We start from the raw sequence: 22332 nt of genomic DNA, 5'->3' as shown, positions 1-22332 counted from the left end.
GAGGCCCTACCCAGTATTAGTATAGTGTTCCTAATAAAGGGAGGCCCTAACCAGTGGTAGTATAGTGTTCCTAATAAAGGGAGGCCCTAACCAGTATTAGTATAGTGTTCCTAATAAAGGGAGGCCCTAACCAGTATTAGTATAGTGTTCCTAATAAAGGGAGGCCCTACCCAGTATTAGTATAGTGTTCCTAATAAAGGGAGGCCCTACCCAGTATTAGTATAGTGTTCCTAATAAAGGGAGGCCCTACCCAGTATTAGTATAGTGTTCCTAATAAAGGGAGGCCCTACCCAGTATTAGTATAGTGTTCCTAATAAAGGGAGGCCCTACCCAGTATTAGTATAGTGTTCCTAATAAAGGGAGGCCCTACCCAGTATTAGTATAGTGTTCCTAATAAAGGGAGGCCCTACCCAGTATTAGTATAGTGTTCCTAATAAAGGGAGACCCTACCCAGTATTAGTATAGTGTTCCTAATAAAGGGAGGCCCTACCCAGTATTAGTATAGTGTTCCTAATAAAGGGAGGCCCTAACCAGTGGTAGTATAGTGTTCCTAATAAAGGGAGGCCCTACCCAGTATTAGTATAGTGTTCCTAATAAAGGGAGGCCCTACCCAGTATTAGTATAGTGTTCCTAATAAAGGGAGGCCCTACCCAGTATTAGTATAGTGTTCCTAATAAAGGGAGGCCCTACCCAGTATTAGTATAGTGTTCCTAATAAAGGGAGGCCCTACCCAGTATTAGTATAGTGTTCCTAATAAAGGGCGGCCCTAACCAGTGGTAGTATAGTGTTCCTAACAAGGTGTTCAGTGAGTCTATATGTGCATCAAATGCAGTGTTCACACGTGTTGACCTTTAGAGGATAGAGAGTGCTCATATCGTGTGTGTGTGTGTGTGTGTGTGTGTGTGTGTGTGTGTGTGTGTGTGCGTGTGTGTGTGTGTGTGTTGCAGGCCTGGAAGCGGTGGTGCACCCAGATCCTCTCTGCTCTCAGGTCAGTCTCTCTCTCTCTCTCTCTCTCTCCCTCTCTCTCTCTCTCTCTCTCTCTCTCTCTCTCACAGCGCAGAGGAAGAACATGTGACAGCAGCTGGTGAAAGACCAACTGTTCAGACTTTTATTCTGAAAAATGGAAATAAATTGTTTTGTGAAAGACACACTCGCTAGTCAAGCCAAAATATTGCAATGCAACTACTTAGTGGGAAATACTCACCGAATCCGTTGCATTGCAATATTTTGGCTTGACTAGTGTGTCATTGTTGTGTCAACATTGTTAAAATGTATTTACATTTTTCAGAATAAAAGTCCCAACATTTTGATTGGTTGCCGAAAAATCATTTAAAAGAAAACCGCAGAAAATAACAATAGATTAACACTAGAACAGCCGTGCCTTTTTTACCTACTAAAAGAGCTCTTCACAGACATCTTTACAATGGTACGCTGCTACTTACACACAACGACCACTAGTTGGCCGCTTGTAAATTAGCCTGCTTCCTACACAGAAACACGTCAAAATATCTTCATACTAGCTTATCCTGATGTGGTTTTGAAAATGTAAGGATATTGGGTGGTAGAACGCACATATCTAGGAAAGGTCATGAAAGGGGGGTCCTGAAATTTGATCGAGTGCAAAGATATAACACTTTTCTTTACTCACAGGGGTAAAATTACCCTCATGGCTGTTCTAGCGTTAAGTGGAGAGAAGTAATAGGTAGCAGGCGCCATCTTAGGTAGTTTGACTCTGTAGTTCTCTGTGTGTTCCGTTGTTGCCATGCCTACCCTCATCGCCTCTGTCCTGTTGCCGTAGTTACCTCCACTCCTGTGACCCGCCAATCATCCACGGGAATCTGACCTGCGACACCATCTTCATCCAGCACAACGGGCTCATCAAGATCGGCTCAGGTATTAGTCTGGCCCCGACACGCTAGTCATGTAGCCAGTGGTGTAGTCTAGGTGATACGCAGGACTACGCCGTATACCCACTAGGAAAGGCAAAGGATTTGCGTATACCCACTTAAAAATGCGCGAGGATACGTAACAGCGTTTTGTGACAGAACTTTCACACTTTTATTCATAAAATTCACCCTGTCTGTGTTACGAAGCACTTACTTCAAACTTTCTGACATGTTTGTTATCGCATAACCAGTCGTTCAGAATGCTCTCAGTATTTCCCCTACAGAGCCTTGGGGTGGGCGGGTCAGACCTCCACACACAGCTTCGTGCTGCGCTGGAGAATGGTTTTGTTTTGTTTTGTTTTTGTTTTTGCGCGAGTGTGCGCGTGCGACGCGAGAGAGTTTTTGCAGGGTGAAAGCTCTGCAGAAGAAAGTAAGCAAGTTGAAATGTTAGCAAATATAATTACTGTGTTCTGACAGAGAAAGTTGGTTCAAATTAGTCGTTATTATTGTGACTAGAAAACGTCTGATTATAGTTTCATGGTGTGAATAATAGTGTCAAAGAACTAGCAAGCTAGCTAGCGTGCTCAGAGGTGATGAGATGAGCTAGTCTGCTGCACACATGCCAGCTAAAGAGCTAACTGGATGCACTTCATTATTTTACTTAAAGTAGATATACAATCTACAATACCATAATGGTATATTTACAGTACATGGACAGTGGATTGAAGCATTGGAACAAACCCTCACTCATTGGAAATGTCTGTTTTTTGTAGTTGGACATACGATTTTCTTACAAGTGAGAGAGTAAGTAAAGACAGTATCTGACTGCATTGCCCACAGCAACCCAATATTCAATTAGAATGATGTTATGATTTGATATGAATTCAATGTATACCTCTTATTAGATTATAAATACTCTGGTTGTTATATTTGCCTTTTGGTTGACAGCAAAAGAGGGAGAGAGGAGGATAGAGAGGGAGAGAAGGAGAGAGAGCAGGATGGTGCACCAGAGAGAGAGAGCGAGCAAGAACCAGGTGAGAAAGTGGACAGGTAGTCAAGACCACATAAGTAGCCTTGAGAACCGATGGTTCTGGAGCCTAATGGCCCATAGGGAAGGAGCCTATCTCCTGTTTCAGTAGCGTGAGGCAGCTTGATGTACAAATACAGTCCATGCCACCCCCCCCAAGGCAGCAAACACTGGTGTAGATGCATACTGTATGCATAAGTGAGTGTGGTGGTGCTTATGGGGTGTCGCTACGGGACAGGTGTCGCTCTGACTGGGAGGGCAAAATCACAGTATACCCACTAGAAAAAACTAGACTACACCACTGCATGTAGCCAGATCAGGTATTAGTCTGGCCCCGACACAATAGTCATGTAGCCAGATCAGGTATTAGTCAGGCCCTGACACGCTAGTCATGTAGCCAGTTCAGGTATTAGTCAGGCCCCAACACGATAGTCATGTAGCCAGATTAGGTATTAGTCAGGCCCTGACACGCTAGTCATGTAGCCAGTTCAGGTATTAGTCTGGCCCTGACATGATAGTCATGTAGCCAGATCAGGTATTAGTCAGGCCCCGACATGATAGTCACGTAGCCAGATCAGGTATTAGTCAGGCCCTGACACGATAGTCATATAGCCAGATCAGGTATTAGTCTGGCCCTGACACGATAGTCATGTAGCCAGATCAGGTATTAGTCTGGCCCTGACATGATAGTCATGTAGCCAGATCAGGTATTAGTCTGGCCCCGACACGATAGTCATGTAGCCAGATCAGGTATTAGTCAGGCCCTAACACGCTAGTCATGTAGCCAGTTCAGGTATTAGTCAGGCCCCGACATGATAGTCACGTAGCCAGATCAGGTATTAGTCAGGCCCTGACACGATAGTCATGTAGCCAGATCAGGTATTAGTCAGGCCCTGACACGATAGTCATGTAGCCAGATCAGGTATTAGTCAGGCCCCGACACGCTAGTCATGTAGCCAGATCAGGTATTAGTCAGGCCCTGACACGATAGTCATGCAGCCAGATCAGGTATTAGTCAGGCCCTGACACGATAGTCATGTAGCCAGATCAGGTATTAGTCAGGCCCTGACACGCTAGTCATGTAGCCAGATCAGGTGTTAGTCAGGCCCTGACATGATAGTCATGTAGCCAGATCAGGTATTAGTCAGGCCCCGACACGCTAGTCATGTAGCCAGATCAGGTATTAGTCTGGCCCTGACACGATAGTCATGCAGCCAGATCAGGTATTAGTCAGGCCCTGACACGATAGTCATGTAGCCAGATCAGGTATTAGTCAGGCCCTGACACGCTAGTTATGTAGCCAGATCAGGTGTTAGTCAGGTCCTGGAGCTGGAGCTAGAGCTAGGAGTGTCATGGTCATTTTATCCAAAGCGACTTACAACAACAAACACATTTGTCTAAAGTAACTGAATCATCTTATCCACCAATCACAGCAGTGGACCAGTAATCGATGCTCAGGCCAGGGGCTGTTGGCAGTCATAATGCTAGAAGAAGGAAGATGATATATAATCGTTGTATGAATTATGATTGACCCAGTATTTCTGCCTCCACTCCCTCCCCCTCCCTCTCCCCCCTCCCTCCCCCCAGTGGCTCCAGACACGATAAACAACCATGTGAAGACCTGCCGTGAGAGGCAGAAAAACCTGCACTTCTTTGCCCCTGAGTATGGAGGTACAGTCTCAGGATACAGACACACACACACACAGACACACACACACACAGACACACACACAGACACACACACACACAGACACACACACACACACACACACAGAGTTCTTCACACCTGCCAGCGTCTATCAGATGTGTAATACAGCCTCTCAATCATACCATTGTTGCCTCTCTCTTTCTCTCTCTCTCTCTCTCTCTCTCTCTCTCTCTCTCTCTCTCTCTCTCTCTCTCTCTCTTCATCTCTCTCTCTCTCTCTCCCTCTCTTCATCTCTCTCTCTCTCTCTCTTCATCTCTCTCTCTCTCTCTCTCCTTCTCTGTCTCTCTCTCTCTCTGTCTCTCTCCTTTCATTTCTCTCTCTCTCTCTCTCCCTGTCCCTCTCTCTCTCTCCCATCCCTCTCTCTCCCCCTCTCTCTCCCTGTCCCTCTCTCTCTCCCTGTCCCCCTCTCTCTCTCTCTCTCCACCCCTCTCTCTCTCTCCCCCTCTCTCTCTCTCTCCCTGTCCCCCCCTCTCTCTCTCCCCCCCCCCTCTCTCTCTCTCCCTGTCCCTCTCTCTCTCTCTCCTTTAGCTGTAGCAGATGTCACCACAGCGGTGGATATCTACTCCTTTGGGATGTGTGCCTTAGAGGTGGGTCACATGACGCTCAGAACTGTGTGATGTCATCTGTGTGAGCCCAGGGCTTGGTGTGTGATGTCATCTGTGTGAGCCAGGGTTAGGGTTATGTGTGTGATGTCATCTGTGTGTGTACAGATGGCGGTCCTGGAGATCTCGCGTCAGGGGTCAGGGTGATGAGTGTGTGTGTGTGTGTGTGTGTGTGTGTGTGTGTTGTGTAGATGGCGGTGCTGGAGATCCAGGGGAACGGGGACTCCTCCTACGTGTCTCAGGACGCCATCAACAACGCCATCCAGTCCCTGGAGGACCCGCTGCAGAGGGTGAGACAGCTGCCTGTCTGTCTGTTTGTCTGTCTGTCTGTCCCTAGAGGACCCGCTGCAGAGGGTGAGACAGCTGCCTGTCTGTTTGTCTGTCTGTCCGTCCCTGGAGGACCCCCTGCAGAGGGTGAGACAGCTGTGTGTGTGTGTGTGTGTCTAACCTGTGTGTGTGTGTGTGTACCTCCTGTGTGTGTGTGTGTGTGTGTGTGTACCTCCTGTGTGTGTACCTCCTTCATCCAGGCGTGTGTGTGTTGTGACCCGGCCAGGTGTCTAACCTGTGTGTATGTGTGTGTGTGTGTGTGTGTGTGTGTGTAGGAGTTCATCCAGGCGTGTGTGTGTGGTGACTCCGCCCCCCGGCCCACCGCCAGGGAGCTGTTGTTCCACCAGGCTCTGTTCGAGGTGCCGGGCCTCAAGCTGCTGGCCGCCCACTGCATAGTAGGACTGCAGCGTACGTCCCTCACACACACACAAAAATAAAAGAATCAAGGTCTTAAAAGTTTTGGAAAATAGACATGGGTCATTGAAAGTGCTTGAATTCCCCTCTCACTGTTTCTCTCTCTCTAAAAAAAAATAATGTCAAAAATGTTTTATGATCTGTCTCAAACTACGCCGTGTTGGGTCCTTGAATTTGAGGGATTTGAGTCTTGAAAGTCCTTGAAAGGTGCTTGAATCTGATGCTTCAGAAGGTGTGGGAACCCTGAGTAAAGCTTTCCTTCCTTCCTGTCTTCCTTCCTTCCTGTCTTCCTTCCTTCCTTCCTGTCTTCCTTCCTTCCTGTCTTCCTTCCTTCCTTCCTGCCTTCCAGACATGATCCCAGAGAACGCCCTGGAGGAGATCACCAAGAACATGGACCCCAACCTGGTGATCGCTGAGAGGAGGGATGGGGCACAGCTCAAGTATGTGTGTGTGTGTGTGTGTGTGTGTGTGTGTGTGTGACTCACGCTGGTGACTATGCAGTGTGTGTGTGTGTGTGTGTGTGTGTGTGTGTACTGTGTGTGTGACTCATGCTGGTGACTGACTATGCAGTGTGTGTGTGTGTGTGTGTGTACGTATATAAGTGAGTTGTTTTCAAACCATTCCAAATCTATATTTCTGTCTCTTTTTGTGTGTTTGTGTGTGTGTGTGTGTGTGTGTGTCTCTTCCCAGACTTTCACAGTTCCCTGCACTGGAGCTGGACAAGTTTCTGGAAGACGTGAGGTAAGAAATTACAGCTGTCTCCTGTAATGCACCCTATCAACCACCGGGTGGCAGCAGTCTCCTGTAATGCACCCTACCAACCACCAGGTGGCAGCGGTTAGCTTTACGTGCTATTCTGCTTGGTCCACATCGTCCCACACTGTCAGTGTCCCAATAAAGTTATCTTGTACTTTTGAATCATCGTAGGAAAATCCCAATGTGTTAAGGGAAGGAATACTTCTACAGTTCCTGTGTCATTATGAAACAATGCCCCCCCTCTCTCTCTCTCAGGAATGGTATCTACCCCCTAACCCTGCCCCCCCCCCCCTCTCAGGAATGGTATCTACCCTCTAACCCTGTCCCCCGGTGCCCCCCGCTCCCCCCCTCAGGAATGGTATCTACCCTCTAACCCTGTGCCCCCCGCTCCCCCCCTCAGGAATGGTATCTACCCTCTAAACCCTGTGCCCCCCCTCTCTCTCTCTCAGGAATGGTATCTACCCCCTAACCCTGCCCCCCCCCCCCCCCTCTCAGGAATGGTATCTACCCTCTAACCCTGTGCCCCCCCCCTCTCAGGAATGGTATCTACCCTCTAACCCTGTCCCCCGGTGCCCCCCGCTCCCCCCCTCAGGAATGGTATCTACCCTCTAACCCTGTGCCCCCCCTCTCAGGAATGGTATCTACCCTCTTACCCTGTCCCCCTGTGCCCCCCCCCCCCAGGAATGGTATCTACCCTCTAACCTTGTGCCCCCCCCCTCCAGGAATGGTATCTACCCCCTGACAGCGTTCGGCCTGCCCTGCCACCAGCAGCCCCAGCAGGAGACCACCACCGACCCCATCGTGACCCCCTCCATCAAGAGCCCCACCCCCGAGCCTGCCGAGCTGGAGACACGCAGGGTAAACATACTACATACAACATACAACATACTACATACAACACACATGCAGGGTAAAATACTACATACAACATACACGCAGAGTAAACATACAACATACTACATACATACAACATACATGCAGGGTAAACATACTACATACAACATACACACAGGGTAAACATACAACATACTACACACAACATACTACATACAACATGTAATATAGAACATGTAACATACTACATACAACATGTAACATACAACATGTAACATACTACATACAACACACTACATACATCATTTAACATACAACATGTAACATACTACATACAACATGTAACATACTACATACAACATGTAATATACAACATGTAACATACAACATACTACATACAACATGTAACATACTACATACACATGTAACATACTACATACTGTACATGCAGGGTAAACACACTACATACAACATACTACATACACGCAGGGTAGACACACTACATACAACATACTACATACAACATGTAACATACTACATGCATGCAGGGTAAACACACTACATACTACATACAACATGTAACATACTACATACATGCAGGATAAACACACTACATACTACATACAACATGTAACATACAACATACTACATACAGGTGCAACTCAAAAAACTTGAATATCGTGCAAAAGTTCATTTATTTCAGTAATTCATCTTAAAGGGTTAAACTTAAATATTATATAGACTCAGTACATGCACAGTGAAATATTTCAAGCCTTTATTTGTTATAATTTGGATGATTATGGCTTACAGCTTATGAAAACCCCAAATTAAATATCTCAGAAAATGTGGATATTGTGAAAAGGTTCAATATTGTAGGCTCAAGTGTCACACTCTAATCAGCCAATTAATCCAAAACACCTGCAAAGGGTTCCTGAGCCTTTAAATGGTCTCTCAGTCTGGTTCAGTAGAATTCACAATCATGGGGAAGGCTGCTGACCTGACAGTTGTGCAGAAAACCATCATCGACACCCTCCACAAGGAGGGAAAGCCTCAAAAGGTAATTGCGAAAGAAGTTGGATGTTCGCAAAGTGCTGTATCAAAGCACATTAATAGAAAGTTAAGTGGAAGGAAAAAGTGTGGAAGAAAAAGGTGCACAAACGACAATCCTCTCCGCAGCCTGGAGAGGATTGTCAGGAAAAGGCCATTCAAATGTGTGGGGGAGCTTCACAAGGAGTGGACTGAGGCTGGAGTTAGTGCATCAAGAGCCACCACACACAGACGGATCCTGGACATGGGCTTCAAATGTAGCATTCCTCTTGTAAAGCCGCTCCTGAACAACAAACAACGTCAGAAGCGTCTGACCTGGGCTAAAGAAAAAAAGAACTGGTCTGTTGCTCAGTGGTCCAAAGTTCTCTTAATGATTTTGCCTCATTTCTCAAATTTTGCCTCTCATTTGGAAACCAAGGTCCCAGAGTCTGGAGGAAGAATGGAGAGGCACACAACCCAAGACACTTGAAGTCCAGTGTGAAGTTTCCACAGTCTGTATTGATTTGGGGAGCCATGTCATGTGCTGGTGTTGGTCCACTGTGCTTTATTAAGTCCACAGTCATTGCAGCTGTCTACCAGGACATTTTAGAGCACTTCATGCTTCCTTCAGCAGACAAGCTTTATGGAGATGCTGACTTCATTTTCCAGCAGGACTTGGCACCTGCCCACACTGCCAAAAGTACCAAAACCTGGTTAAATGACCATGGGATTCCTGTGCTTGATTGGCCAGCAAACTCGCCTGACCTGAACCCCATAGAGAACCTTTGGGGCATTGCCAAGAGAAAGATGAGAGACATGAGGCCGAACAATGCAGAAGAGCTGAAGGCCGCTATTGGCTATCGCATCCTGGTCTTCCATAACACCTCAGCAGTGCCACAGGCTGATAGCATCCATGCCACGCCGCATCCATGCCACACCTCCACAGCCCTCAGACTCAGCACTGGGTCCCCCCAGGGCTGCGTGCTAAGCCCCATCCTCTACAACCTCTACACCTACGACTTCACCCCCGTCCACCCCAGCAACTCCATCGTAAAGTTTTCAGACGACACCACCGTGGTGGGCTGCATCTCGGGGGGGGGGGGCGGGGGCGAGGCGGCGTACAGGGATGAGGTAGAGCAGCTGAGCAAGCTGTGCAAGGTTAACAACCTGCTGCTGAACCAGTCAAAGACCCAGGAAATCATCGTGGACTTCAGGAGGAAAGAATCTGAGGTCCAGCCCCTGCTCATCGACGGAGAGAGCGTGGAGAGAGTCTCAACCCTCCGATTCCTGGGGGTGCACATACAGGATGACCTGTCCTGGAAGAACAACACAGCAGCCACCATCAAGAAGGCACAACAGCGGCTCTACTTCCTGAGAGTCCTCAGGAAGGAACACATCAAGCAGGAGATAATGGTGGCCTTCTACCGCGGCGCAGTGGAGAGCATCCTCACCTACTGCATCTGCAACTGGTTCTCCAGCTGCACAACCGCAGAGAGAAATGCGCTACAGAGAGTCGTGAGAACAGCCCAGAAGATCACCGGCGCCCCCCTCCCCTCTCTGGAAGAGCTGTACAACACACGCTGCCTCAGGAAGGCCTCCAAGATCTCCAGAGACCCAACCCACCCTGGGTACGAACACTTTGCCCGGCTGCCCTCGAAAAGGCGGTACAGGACCATGGCCGCAAGGACAAACAGACTGAAGCTCAGCTTCTACCCCAGGGCCATCCAGGCCCTGAACACAGCAAAGACCTAGGTTCTGGGCCCTGGACAGTCTGGACGGATTGATGGCAGCTGCTGGATTGAAAAAATCAGGTGTAGTGCTGAGGCACAAATGTGTACATTTCAAGCCTGCAAACTGAATGTGCAATAACACTATGTGCAATATGACAACCCTAGTCGTTTTATACTACATACACGCAGGGTAAACACACAACATACTACATTCATGCAAAGACACACAAGGTAAACATACAACATGCAACATACACCCATATACAACAGGTGACACAGTCTGATCATTTGGTACGCATGTCAGCATCCGATGTAATGATCAGACTTTTCTTTCTAAAAATGTGAATGCATTTCCACGTTGTTGAAAATCAATGATACACACATCACTAGTCAACTAACACCGCTTGTTTTGTGAGCCTGCTAACAATGTAAAGTAGTGTTCTAGTTAACTAGGTAGCAGTGGGGATTACTCACCCAATCCATTGCATTGTTGCAGTATTTGGGCTCGACTAGCGAATTTGTGTTGTGATTCTCAACTACGTTGAAACATAGTTCCGTGTTTCAAAAGAAAAGTCTGAACATTTCCCTCCCTCCCCCTGCAGGTGATCCAGATGCAGTGTAATATCGAGCCGGTAGACGATGGAGCGAAACACCACGTGAGTCGTCTTCCCCCTCCCTCCCTATTTTTTTAAATGGTTATTATTATGTTGTCAGGTACATCTCATACAGCATCACTGACGAAGTGATGTTCCTGCATGGCCAGCCTCTGTTCATACTGACCTGTTCTCCATCCCCTCTCCCTCCATCTCCTCTCCCTCCCCTCCCCTCTCCCTCCCCCCTCCATCTCCTCCCCTCCCCTCCCTCAGCTGACCTTACTGTTGAAGTTGGAGGACAAACTCAACCGCCATCTAAGCTGTGATTTACTACCCAGTAAGTGCTCCCCCCCCCCTCGTATCCATGACGACCACCGTATCCGTGACGACCTGCGTATCCGTGACAACCTAACGCCATGTTGGTGTCTTAATACAACCACAGGCGTTGCTGTCCAAACTGTATCGCCACAAATAATGTGCAGTGTTAACACTAGAACAGCCGTGTCTATGTTACCTACTATAAGAGCCGCCTCGGGGGTCAAATGACCATAGTCTTTACAATGGGAAGCTGCTACTTACACACAACGACCACTAGTTGGCCGTCTTGTAAATTCGCCTGCCTCCTACACAGAAAAACTGCTAAATAGCTTCATACTAGCTTATCCTGATGTGGTTTAGAAAGTGGAAGGATACTGGGTGGTAGAGCGCACATATCTAGGACTAGTCATGAAAGGAGGGTCCTGAAATTTGATCGAGTGCAAAGATATAACAAATATTTGACCCCTCATGGCTGTTCTACTGTTATGAATCATTCCGTAGGAGGAGTTGGATGATGGATGGATGTGATCCTGCTGTTGTTGGGACACATGGCTGTGCAGCTGAGCTATCTTAGCCTCCCGGCACCTGTGATAAGGAGCTGTGTGTGTGTGTGTGTGTGTGTGTGTGTGTGTGTGTGTGTGTGTGTGTGTGTGTGTGTGTGGAGACGTGTGTGTGTGTGTGTGTGTGTGTGTGTGTGTGTGTGTGTGTGTGTGTTGAGTTGTCTGGGAATGGCAGGACTGTTCCGTCGTGGTGATACAGGCCTCTAGTCTGAGTGTGAGTGTGTGTGTGTGTGTGTGTGTGTGTGTGTGTGTGTGTGTGTGTGTGTGTGTGTGTGTGTGTGTGAGGCCGTTTCAGAAGGAGGAAGACAGAGAAGAGGAGAGGTGTGTGTTGAACACATGGTCAGACTAGGAGGGCAGCATGACCCAGCCCCCCCCCCCCACACACACACACACACACACACATGTGTGTGACAGGCGGGTCTCGTGTTACAGGCGTGGCCAGAATGCCAGGCTGCTGACAGCTGCCCCCCCGGGTCTGGAGTACCAGAGTACACACACACACACACACACATACACACACACACACACACACACACTCACATTTTAGTATCTTTATTTGCGTTCCCAATAAAATGTTGAACACACACACACCCACACACACACCCTCTCCTGGTGTTACACACACACATATATACACACACACACACCCTCTACTGGTGTTACACACACACATACTGTATATACACACACACACACACACACACACACACACACTAATCATTCACGACTCTGCCCTCTGTAAGTTAGATAGAGACATTAGATTCAACTTTATTGTCATTGTACTCAGATGACGAAATGTTGAGTATTCTCACTATGGTGTGTACAGTTGAACCAGGGCAACAGGTCTTGAGGTATGTTACATAGGATGTGTGATTAGAGACAGACTGTCTAACCCTCAGTTACTCCAGGGAGACTGTCTAACCCTCAGTTACTCCAGGGAGACTGTCTAACCCTCAGTTACTCCAGGGAGACTGTCTAACCCTCAGTTACTCCAGGGAGACTGTCTAACCCTCAGTTACTCCAGGGAGACTGTCTAACCCTCAGTTACTCCAGGGAGACTGTCTAACCCTCAGTTACTCCAGGGAGACTGTCTAACCCTCAGTTACTCCAGGGAGACTGTCTAACCCTCAGTTACTCCAGGGAGACTGTCTAACCCTCAGTTACTCCAGGGAGACTGTCTAATCCAGTTACTCCAGGGAGACTGTCTAACCCTCAGTTACTCCAGGGAGACTGTCTAACCCTCAGTTACTCCAGGGAGACTGTCTAATCCAGTTACTCCAGGGAGACTGTCTAACCCTCAGTTACTCCAGGGAGACTGTCTAACCCTCAGTTACTCCAGGAAGACTGTCTAACCCTCAGTTACTCCAGGGAGACTGTCTAACCCTCAGTTTCTCCAGGGAGACTGTCTAACCCTCAGTTACTCCAGGGAGACTGTCCCTGTCATATCTAATTGTAAGTCTCTTTGGATAAAAGCGTCTGTTAAATGTTTTATTCGGTTTATTAGAATGAATAAATCTTCTCCTGCTGATTTCTATCTTTGTTGAGGTTTAAATAAGCGTATTAATATACTGCTGCTTAAATAAGCTGAATCAATTAATTAAAGTAAGGGTTAGTAATATGCTAGCTTTCAGTACTTTTGCCCTATTATTGAGAAGCGGCATTGCATCTCTAGTGCTTGTTTCAAGCCTAAATGACTTTATTTGAGCAGCTTTTGACCAAGACTTGCAGATGTGGTGATTTAGGTCTTAAAGCTGGAACAGACCAATGTCTTAATGATGAAATACTGTAATGTTGTAATGTAATGTAAAGTGTTGTTGTTGATGCTGTGTGTGTGTGTGTGTGTGTGTGTGTGTGTGTGTGTGTGTGTGTGTTGCTATGTCATGATGATGATGTGTGTGTGTGTCTTATGTCATAATGATGTGTGTGTACGTTATGTCATGATGATTGTGTGTGTGTGTGTGTGTGTGTGTATCAGTGGAGGCTGGTGACTTCCAGAATTGAGGAGGCCAATTTTTTTCCGCTTGCTCGCTTGGAACGCGATGGAATGTTCCCTGTTCTTCTTATCTGTCTTTGTGCTGGCCAAAGGCATACTATTTGGAGTGTAAGCTACAATCAGAGTAACAAAGAATGTTAAAAAATGCAGTAATTTGATATGGAAGAATATTAAATTGACTTGTAATAAAACAAAATCAAAAAATTAGCTATTATTTTCAGGGATAATAGCCATGGGTGTTCTAGACGTGTCCTGCAAAGGTAGCCACTATGGCGAGTGTTTCTTTGACTGAAGTGACTGGCGAATTCTCAAAATGGCTTTATGTGATTGGACGAACAAAATGTCAATCTTTCAGCCCTGGACTCAATGCATGGTGAGGCCAGGCCTCCCTTGCCCACCCATTTTCAGTGATTTGGCCATCACATATTGCCATGAAAAAAATGGCATTACATTGACTTCTATGAGAAACCACTTTCCTGGGGGAGGCCTGGCCTCCCTCAATACAAACGGATAGGGATTCTGGCCTGTAGGTGCTTTACAATTGCAATATTGGAAAAATTCAGATTTATGAACAAAACGGAAATAATATTAATATTACAAATATACTGTATATATGTTTTTTGTTAAATAAATAAAATAAATATAATTATTGCTTTTTTAAATCTCTCTCTCTTCTCTCAAATTATTGGGGAGGCCAGGCCTCCTCCACCTCTATGGAGGAGCCTCCACTGGTGTGTGTGTGTGTGTGTGTGTGTGTGTGTGTGTGTGTGTCAGGGTTTCCGTTAGAAAAATTTGCCGTCGGACATCGTGTCCGGGAAGAATTCGATTTACCGGACAAACGTGATATATTCCGGTCATCATATTAAAATATAAAATTTTTTTTTTTTCCCAAAATCATATTTTTTTTTTCTTCAAATCTAATATAGCTGTTTGTCGCGGTGATTACTGTTGTGTAGCGGCCTATATATGCCATTTAATGTCTATTTCTCATCCGATACGATTAGATGCGAGCTATATAATAATATAACATGATTTGACGCATGCGCGCTATGCCATGCGTCAAATCCAGCGCTGAACGGGTCCAGCGCTGAACGGGTGCCTCACTGGGAACTGAACAGACAGCATCGATCAATGAACGGACCCCACATTACGTTAACTGAAGTTTGTTAAATTGTTTGGGATTAATGTGAGTTTTCTATTTTCTCTTTCCAGTTTTACCCTTTTTTTTATTTTTATCAATAAAACAACGTCATTTCTATAACCAGGGGGGTGTTCCATCGACGTCGCTGGAGGAAAGTCTGGGCTTGTTTTGACAAGTCTCGCGAGATCTATCAAGATATGCCTGGCTCTTTTTAAGAGTCTCGCGGGACTTGGCGAAGTAGGCCTAGGTTTTCCTTTGGCGACGTTGATAGAACACCCCCCAGGTCTCGCTGGTTGGGAAGGCATTTCGTTTAGCTGCCTGTCAAATCATACTTAGGGGATAGCCCTGTAAGCTCATACGGGTCTGTATGTCGTCCTGAAAACCGGCTGTTAGATCATATCGCTGAAGTTTGTCTCCATCTTAGTGTAAATGTTGTCCGTTTCGTTTGTTATCCTTGTTATTGTGCGATAAAGTTAAGGCTTTCCGCTTCGGGCCACCATTTTCAGCTGGGCACCGGACACACACACACTCGTGCACGCGCGGCACTGCCCGAGAGAGAAGGACCCGCCCCCTTTGGTTAGCCTATAGGCTGGCTGGAGGGGGCGGGTCCTTCTCTCTCGGGCAGTGTTGCGTGTGTGTGTTTGGTGCTCAGCTGAGAATGGTGGCCCAAAGCCAATTTGAATACAAAATGTGAACTTTAGCGAATTGTATTCAAATTGTGCTTAGAGGGAATTATTTTCACCGGACATTTTGTCCGACGAGTTTTCAATTTGTCGGACTTCGACAAATTGTACCGGACAAAGTCCGGGAATTACCGGTTAACGGAAACCCTGGTGTGTGTGTGTGTGTGTGTGTGTGTGTGTGTGTGTGTGTGTGTGTGAGTGTGTGTTGCTATGTCATGATGATGATAGTGTGTGTATGTGTGTGTGTGTGTGTGTGTGTGTTGCTATGTTTGTCATGATGGTGTGTGTGTGTGTGTGTGTGTTGCTATGTCATGATGATGATGTGTGTGTGTGTGTGTGTTGCTATGTCATGATGCTGTGTGTGTGTGTGTGTGTTATGTCATGGTGTGTGTGTGTGTGTGTGTGTGATGTCATGGTGTGTGTGTGTGTACTTTATGTCATGATGATTGTGTGTGTGTGTGTGTTATGTCATGGTGTGTGTGTGTGATGTCATGGTGTGTGTGTGTGTGTGTGTGTGTGTGTGTGTTATGTCATGGTGTGTGTGCAGTCTAACTAACCTGGCTGCTATCTGTGTGTGTTTGTCTGTTCCAGATGAGAATGTACAGGAGCTGGCTGTGGAGCTGGTCCAACTGGGCTTCATCAGCGAGGTGTGTGTGTGTGTGTGTGTGTTTGTGTGTGTGTGTGTGTGTGTGTTAATGTACGAGCGTGCATATGTATGTTCATGTAAGAGAGTGAACGAGTGTGAGTCTGTGGGAGTATAAAAGAGGGAGTGTGTGTGTGTGTGTGTGTGTGTGTGTGTGTGTGTGTGTGTGTAGGTGGCAGATGAGAGGAGTGTGAGTGGATGACTGTATTCGCCCAGCAGAGAGGGAACACACACTGCACCCACTACAGCTGTCTGACCCCTACACACACACACACACACACACACACACACACACACACACACACACACACACACACACACACACACAGTGCAGTGCTAGCACTTGAAGCTCTCCACTCTACAGATAAGGCAGCTGTTTATAGATCCTCCCGTCCTTATCTCTCCTGGCTGTCCACACACACACACACACACACACACACACACACACACACACACACACACAATACCATCTACCTATCTCTTCTTTCATCTGTTAAGTCCCCCCTCCCCCACGCACATTTTACACAAGTGTCAATCCATCTTGAACATATGTGCTGTGTTTGACCTCTGACCCTCTCTGTGTGTCCCCCTCCCTCCCTGTGTGTCCCCCTCCCTCCCTGTGTGTCCCCCTCCCTGTGTGTCCCCCTCCCTGTGTGTCCCCCTCCCTCCCTGTGTGTCCCCCTCCCTGTGTGTGTCCCCCTCCCTCCTTGTGTCCCTCCCCCCCCTCCCTGTGTGTCCCCCTCCCTGTGTGTGTCCCCCTCCCTGTGTGTCCCCCTCCCTGTGTGTCCCCCTCCCTCCCTGTGTGTCCCCCTCCCTGTGTGTGTCCCCCTCCCTCCTTGTGTCCCTCCCCCCCCTCCTTGTGTGTCCCCCTCCCTCCCTGTGTCCCCCCCCCCTCCCTGCAGGTGGACCAGATCCGTCTGGCCTCAGTCCTGGAAGAGGCCTTCACCAAGTTCTTCAGCCGCAACGGTTCAGCCCTCAACCCTGTTACAGTGTCCTCATAACCCCCCTTCAACCCTGTTACAGTGTCCTCATAACCCCCCTTCAACCCTGTTACTGTCTCCTCATAACCCCCCTTCATATGCATATGTCTCTGCTTCTCTGAAGGAGCAACGAAGCCTTAAGGGGACCAATGACGTCAGCCCCCCCCCTCTGTCCCACCCCCCTCTCTCTGTTACAGAGTAGCTACCGTGCTTTTGGAAAGGAAAAAAAAAGCTTCCACCATTTTGTTGTTTTTTGTTTTGTTGTTGTTTTTGATACATGTCAGTATTACATATAGTTTTTTTTTGTTTGTTTCATTCTGGTTTTAGAAAACGTATTATTATTATTATTATCCTCGCCTCCCTGTTGCTCCTCCGGTCTTTAGCCATTCGCCTCTGAAGAAGCTGGTCACGCACACGCTTTCTCTCGCCTTAAACAAAACGTGTCTCCTGTTTTTCGGTCAGGTCAGGTCAGGTCAGGTGATCCTGTTGTGTGTGTGCACGTATGTCCTCCCTCCTCCTTCAGAGTACTGGGGGGGGCGAGCTCACCCTCTCTTCTCCTCCTCCTGTGGTGTGTCGGAGGGAGGGAGAGGAGGAGGAGGGGGGTGTAATAGTGTCAGTGTAATATGTATGTGTCATATTACATTGAAACGGTTTACTGTGGTCTTAACTGATGAAAAAAAAAAAAAAAAATGACCACAGAGAGTCTGAGCCAATCGAATGTGAGGAGGGGCGGGACGTAGTCGACCTGTCAGTCAGTCAGTCACGTCGGAAGTATTGAAGAAGTGTCTGTGTATGAAACGAATGATTTACAGCACATCCAATAGCTGGAGCTGTTGTTATTGTTGTTGTCGTTGTTGTTGTGGGGGTTGGCAGCCTGTGTACAGGGGGGTATTGCATCAACATCGCTAAAGGAAAAATCCAGCCTTATTATGACAGGTCTCGCGAGAGTTACTTCAAATAAGCCTGGGTTTCCCTTTAGCGACGTTGATGGAAGACTCCCCAGGTGAGTAGCCTGTCTGTAGCCTGTCTGTCTGCCTGCCAGTCTGTCTGTCTCTGCGGTTACCAGCTGTTTAATCAGGTGTGGTTCAGGGACACAGGTAGGTCAGGTACGCAGGCTGCAGGTGCACTCACCTGGCTTTCACATTTACCTGCCAGCTGCTTCTATTTTTTTGTTTTTGATTTTTTTCAAGGCTGACATGTTTCGCTAGAAAGATCTGCAGAAGCATTGTTACCTCAACCTGGGTCGATCAGAAATGCTGGGGGGTATTGCATCAATGTCTCTAAAGGAAGAATCCAAGTTTATTCTGATAAACCTCACGAGGCTTATGCTAATAAATGTAATTCTGGATCTAATTTTGATCTATTTATCAAAAATAAGCCTGGGTTTTCCTTTAGCGACGTTGATGTTACACCCCCCTGGTCGATGTGTACTTGTCCAGTTTGACAAACTGCTTCAACTCTCAGATTGTTTCACTGTTACTGTAATTTTCACGATGTGCTTTTTTCTTTATACTTTGTATATCTACCTTAAGACTTTTTGGTATTCTGTATTTTTTTAATAAAGCTGTTATGCACAACCAACAGATCTGTCATCTCCTCTTTATAATCATTACATCTAGTTTGCTGGATGTACTAGTACTAGTAACTTTTCATTTGTATAGCGCTTTTCCTTTACCTGAGAGCTCTGTTGGGCTGATATGCTAGCAGAAGACCTGAGAGCTCTATTGGGCTGATATGCTAGCAGAAGACCTGAGAGCTCTATTGGGCTGATATGCTAGCAGAAGACCTGAGATCTCTATTGGGCTGATATGCTAGCAGAAGACCTGAGAGCTCTATTGGGCTGATATGCTAGTTCTGTTGTAGAACTACAGTTCCCTATTGGCTGACTCTGATACTCCAAATGGGGAAACTCTGGTTATCATCTGAGTACAAAGTCTCCCAGGTGGTTGATTGTGTTAGTCCAGAGCTTCCTGCTTCTGACAGGTCATGAATGCAGCACGTTTACTTAGAAGGAACTTACTATCGACAACCTGTCAAACTCGTCCCCACACATAAGGAACATAGAGGGATGTAGGATGTATAGATTGAGGGGGATAGTTTATAAGGAACTCATTGATTAAATCAAACCCATGTTTAATCAATACCCCCCCCCTCCCTCCCAGCCCCATCTGCACTCTTTCACAATGCGCGCCCCCCCCCCCCTCTCGTTTTTCTCGAGGTAATCACTGACTGATATGTAGCTCACACTACTTACTACCCCCTTGTACTCTTTTTCCAGTGTCTAATATAACATTACGACTGCCAGTGGCCCCTGGCCTGAGCTAGAGTACTCTTCCTGCTGTGACTGGTGGATTGATGATTCACTTACTTAGTCAAATGTATTGATTGTAAGTCTCTTTGAAATAAGGCGTCTGCTAAATGCTAAAAATATAATGTAATGTAATGCAGCCCTGCAGGCTCGATCATGTAGCTGAACGAAGGGGAGGCTATATTACTGTTACATTCCTGTTTTCACCAGTCTATTTATTACCTTCATCCACTCACTCACGATAAACATTGTTTGGAGGATGATAATAATAATAATATTAATAATAACAATAACTTTTATTTGTATAGCACTTTTCCTGCAAAAGTGCTCCAATCATTATATAATCATCATTGACTTATTTAGTCATTGAAAGGCGATATTAAAAAGATGGGTTTTTAGTCTTGAACATGTGCTGAGGTTGCATCCCTAATGTAAACTGGCAGTGAGACACAATCTGGAGCATAAAATGAGAATGCAGCCTCACCAGATCTCTTCTTCTTTTGATGAAAGTAAGGAGGGAGATTCAAGGGGAACAGTAACTTAACGGTAACATTATATATTATATTATGATATATGAGTGACTTGTGTGTAGTGATGTTGGCCCCTCCCTCCCATCACGCCCAACTTCCGCTGGCCAGGTGAGCCCTCTGACGTCACAGACCAGGAAGGGGGAGAGAGAGAGTAGAAGAAGTCTTCCATGAGAACCGAAAGAAAGAAAACACGACCTCGTATTGTATTTGTCTCAACGACAGTGACATGTGTGGCTTCGGTGAGTACCCTACCCTACCCTACCGTGACGTGTAGTCTGTGTATTTACCTGTTACCTCCACCGTACAGGTGATTTCTCACCTTCTGGGTTTTCGCGTTCGTAAATTCGCCAGAGCGCACACTGGCTTCGACGTCGTCATAAAACCGAGTCGTTTGATTGGACGAGAGGCAGTCACGTGGACGCTCCGGCGCTCCCAGAGCGACTTTACGAACGCGGCCCGATGTTAAGTTAGGATAAGTTACAGGCAGAGAATCAACACGTTGCTGCCAGCACATAAGTGAAAGTGCTGCCTGTCACAGAGATGGTGTTATGCAGGGGTCAAGGTGTGTTACACGGGGTTCAGGGTTCAGGGGGTGTTATTTGGGGGGTTCAGGGTGTGTCATTTGGGGGTTTCAGGGTGTGTCATTTGGGGGTCTCAGGGTGTGTTATTTGGGGAGTTCAGGGTGTGTTATTTGGGGAGTTCAGGGTGTGTTATTTGGGGGGTTCAGGGTGTGTCATTTGGGGGGGTTCAGAGTGTGTTATTTGGGGGGTCTCAGGGTGTGTTATTTGGGGGTCTCAGGGTGTGTTATTTGGGGGGTTCAGGGTGTGTCATTTGGGGAGTTCAGGGTGTGTTATTTGGGGGTCTCAGGGTGTGTTATTTGGGGGGTCCAGGGTGTGTTATTTGGGGGGTTCAGGGTGTGTCATTTGGGGGTTTCAGGGTGTGTTATTTGGGGGGTCCAGGGTGTGTAATTTGGGGGTCTCAGGGTGTGTTATTTGGGGGTCTCAGGGTGTGTTATTTGGGGGTCTCTCTCAGGGTGTGTTATTTGGGGTCTCAGGGTGTGTTATTTGGGGGTCTCAGGGTGTGTTTTTTGGGGGTCTCTCTCAGGGTGTGTTATTTGGGGTCTCAGGGTGTGTTATTTGGGGGTCTCAGGGTGTGTTATTTGGGGGTCTCAGGGTGTGTTATTTGGGGTTTCAGGGTGTGTCATTTGGGGGTCTCAGAGTGTGTTATTTGGGGGTCTCTCTCATGGTGTGTTATTTGGGGGGTCCAGGGTGTGTTATTTGGGGGTTTCAGGGTGTGTCATTTGGGGGTCTCAGGTGTGTTATTTGGGGGGTCCAGGGTGTGTTATTTGGGGGTTTCAGGTGTGTCATTTGGGGGGTTCAGGGTGTGTTATTTGGGGGTTTCAGGGTGTGTTATTTGGGGGTTCAGGTGTGTGTTATTTGGGGGTCTCAGGGTGTGTTATTTGGGGGGTCCAGGGTGTGTTATTTGGGGGTTTCAGGGTGTGTTATTTGGGGGTCTCAGGGTGTGTTATTTGGGGGTTTCAGGGTGTGTCATTTGGGGGGTTCAGGGTGTGTTATTTGGGGGTTTCAGGGTGTGTTATTTGGGGGTTCAGGGTGTGTTATTTGGGGGGTCCAGGGTGTGTTATTTGGGGGTCTCATGTGTGTTATTTGGGCGTTTCAGGGTGTGTTATTTGGGGGGTCCAGGGTGTGTTATTTGGGGGGTTCAGGGTGTGTTATTTGGGGTTTCAGGGTGTGTTATTTGGGGGTTTCAGGGGGTGTTATTTGGCGCAGTAGGTAGAGCCGCCGTCTAATGATCACAAGGTCGGCAGATCGGCAGTTCGAGCCCCGGCTGGCCACGTGTCAAAGTGTCCTTGGGCAAGACACTGAACCCCAAATTGCTCTCAGTGAGCGGGCCGGCGCCTTGCATGGTAGCTTGCCGCCATTGGTGTGTGAATGTGTGAATGAGAGGCTGTTGTAAAGCGCTTTGGAATAAGGTGCTGTAGTCAGTCCGTTTACCATGTGTTGGGTCTGTGTCAGATAAGGAGCGCGGGCCTGGGAGGCTGATGAAGAAGGGCATCACCCTCATCCTCGTCGGTCACTTCAACTTCATCCTGGGAGCCATCGTCCACGGCAGCGTCCTCCGCCACATCTCCAAACCCAACAACCAGGTCACCACCGAGTTCACTGCTGCCAACATCATCTCTGTCACCTCCGGACTACTGGTAATAATAATAATAATAATAATAATAATAATAATAATAATAATAACTTTTTATT

General features: G+C 47.2%; 2 protein-coding genes across 4 annotated transcripts in view; both read left to right on the top strand.

Annotated features, from left to right (window-relative positions):
* Window positions 1-18780, top strand: part of LOC308152144 (nuclear receptor-binding protein-like) — a 41996-nt gene extending 23216 nt beyond the window's left edge. For 2 of the 3 annotated variants that reach the window (XM_080525058.1, XM_080525057.1), the window contains exons 6-18: window positions 948-988; window positions 1799-1893; window positions 4501-4584; window positions 5150-5208; window positions 5415-5513; window positions 5826-5958; window positions 6314-6404; window positions 6655-6705; window positions 7443-7578; window positions 10913-10966; window positions 11177-11240; window positions 16190-16245; window positions 17144-18780. In XM_080525058.1, the coding sequence (XP_080381184.1) occupies window positions 948-988; window positions 1799-1893; window positions 4501-4584; window positions 5150-5208; window positions 5415-5513; window positions 5826-5958; window positions 6314-6404; window positions 6655-6705; window positions 7443-7578; window positions 10913-10966; window positions 11177-11240; window positions 16190-16245; window positions 17144-17242 (1062 nt within the window). In that variant the 3' untranslated portion in view covers window positions 17243-18780. Of the gene's footprint in view, window positions 1-947; window positions 989-1798; window positions 1894-4500; window positions 4585-5149; window positions 5209-5414; window positions 5514-5825; window positions 5959-6313; window positions 6405-6654; window positions 6706-7442; window positions 7579-10912; window positions 10967-11176; window positions 11241-11722; window positions 11789-16189; window positions 16246-17143 lie in introns of those variants that run through there. The other variant, XM_080525059.1, reaches the window with a different exon arrangement.
* A 1505-nt stretch (window positions 18781-20285) lies between these two features.
* krtcap3 (keratinocyte associated protein 3) overlaps window positions 20286-22332 on the top strand; it is a gene marked incomplete at both ends in the record, with an annotated part of 6844 nt that continues 4797 nt past the window's right edge. The window contains 2 exons of the mRNA XM_080527570.1: window positions 20286-20298; window positions 22093-22277. Coding sequence (XP_080383696.1) covers window positions 20286-20298; window positions 22093-22277 — 198 coding nt within the window. The remainder of the gene's footprint in view (window positions 20299-22092; window positions 22278-22332) is intronic.

This window comes from Nansenia antarctica, assembly GCF_963989245.1.
Source record: "Nansenia antarctica genome assembly, chromosome: 3".
Taxonomy (NCBI): domain Eukaryota; kingdom Metazoa; phylum Chordata; class Actinopteri; order Argentiniformes; family Microstomatidae; genus Nansenia; species Nansenia antarctica.
Note: the sequence above shows the minus strand (reverse complement) of the source record. Positions and strands in the feature narration are given on the sequence as shown.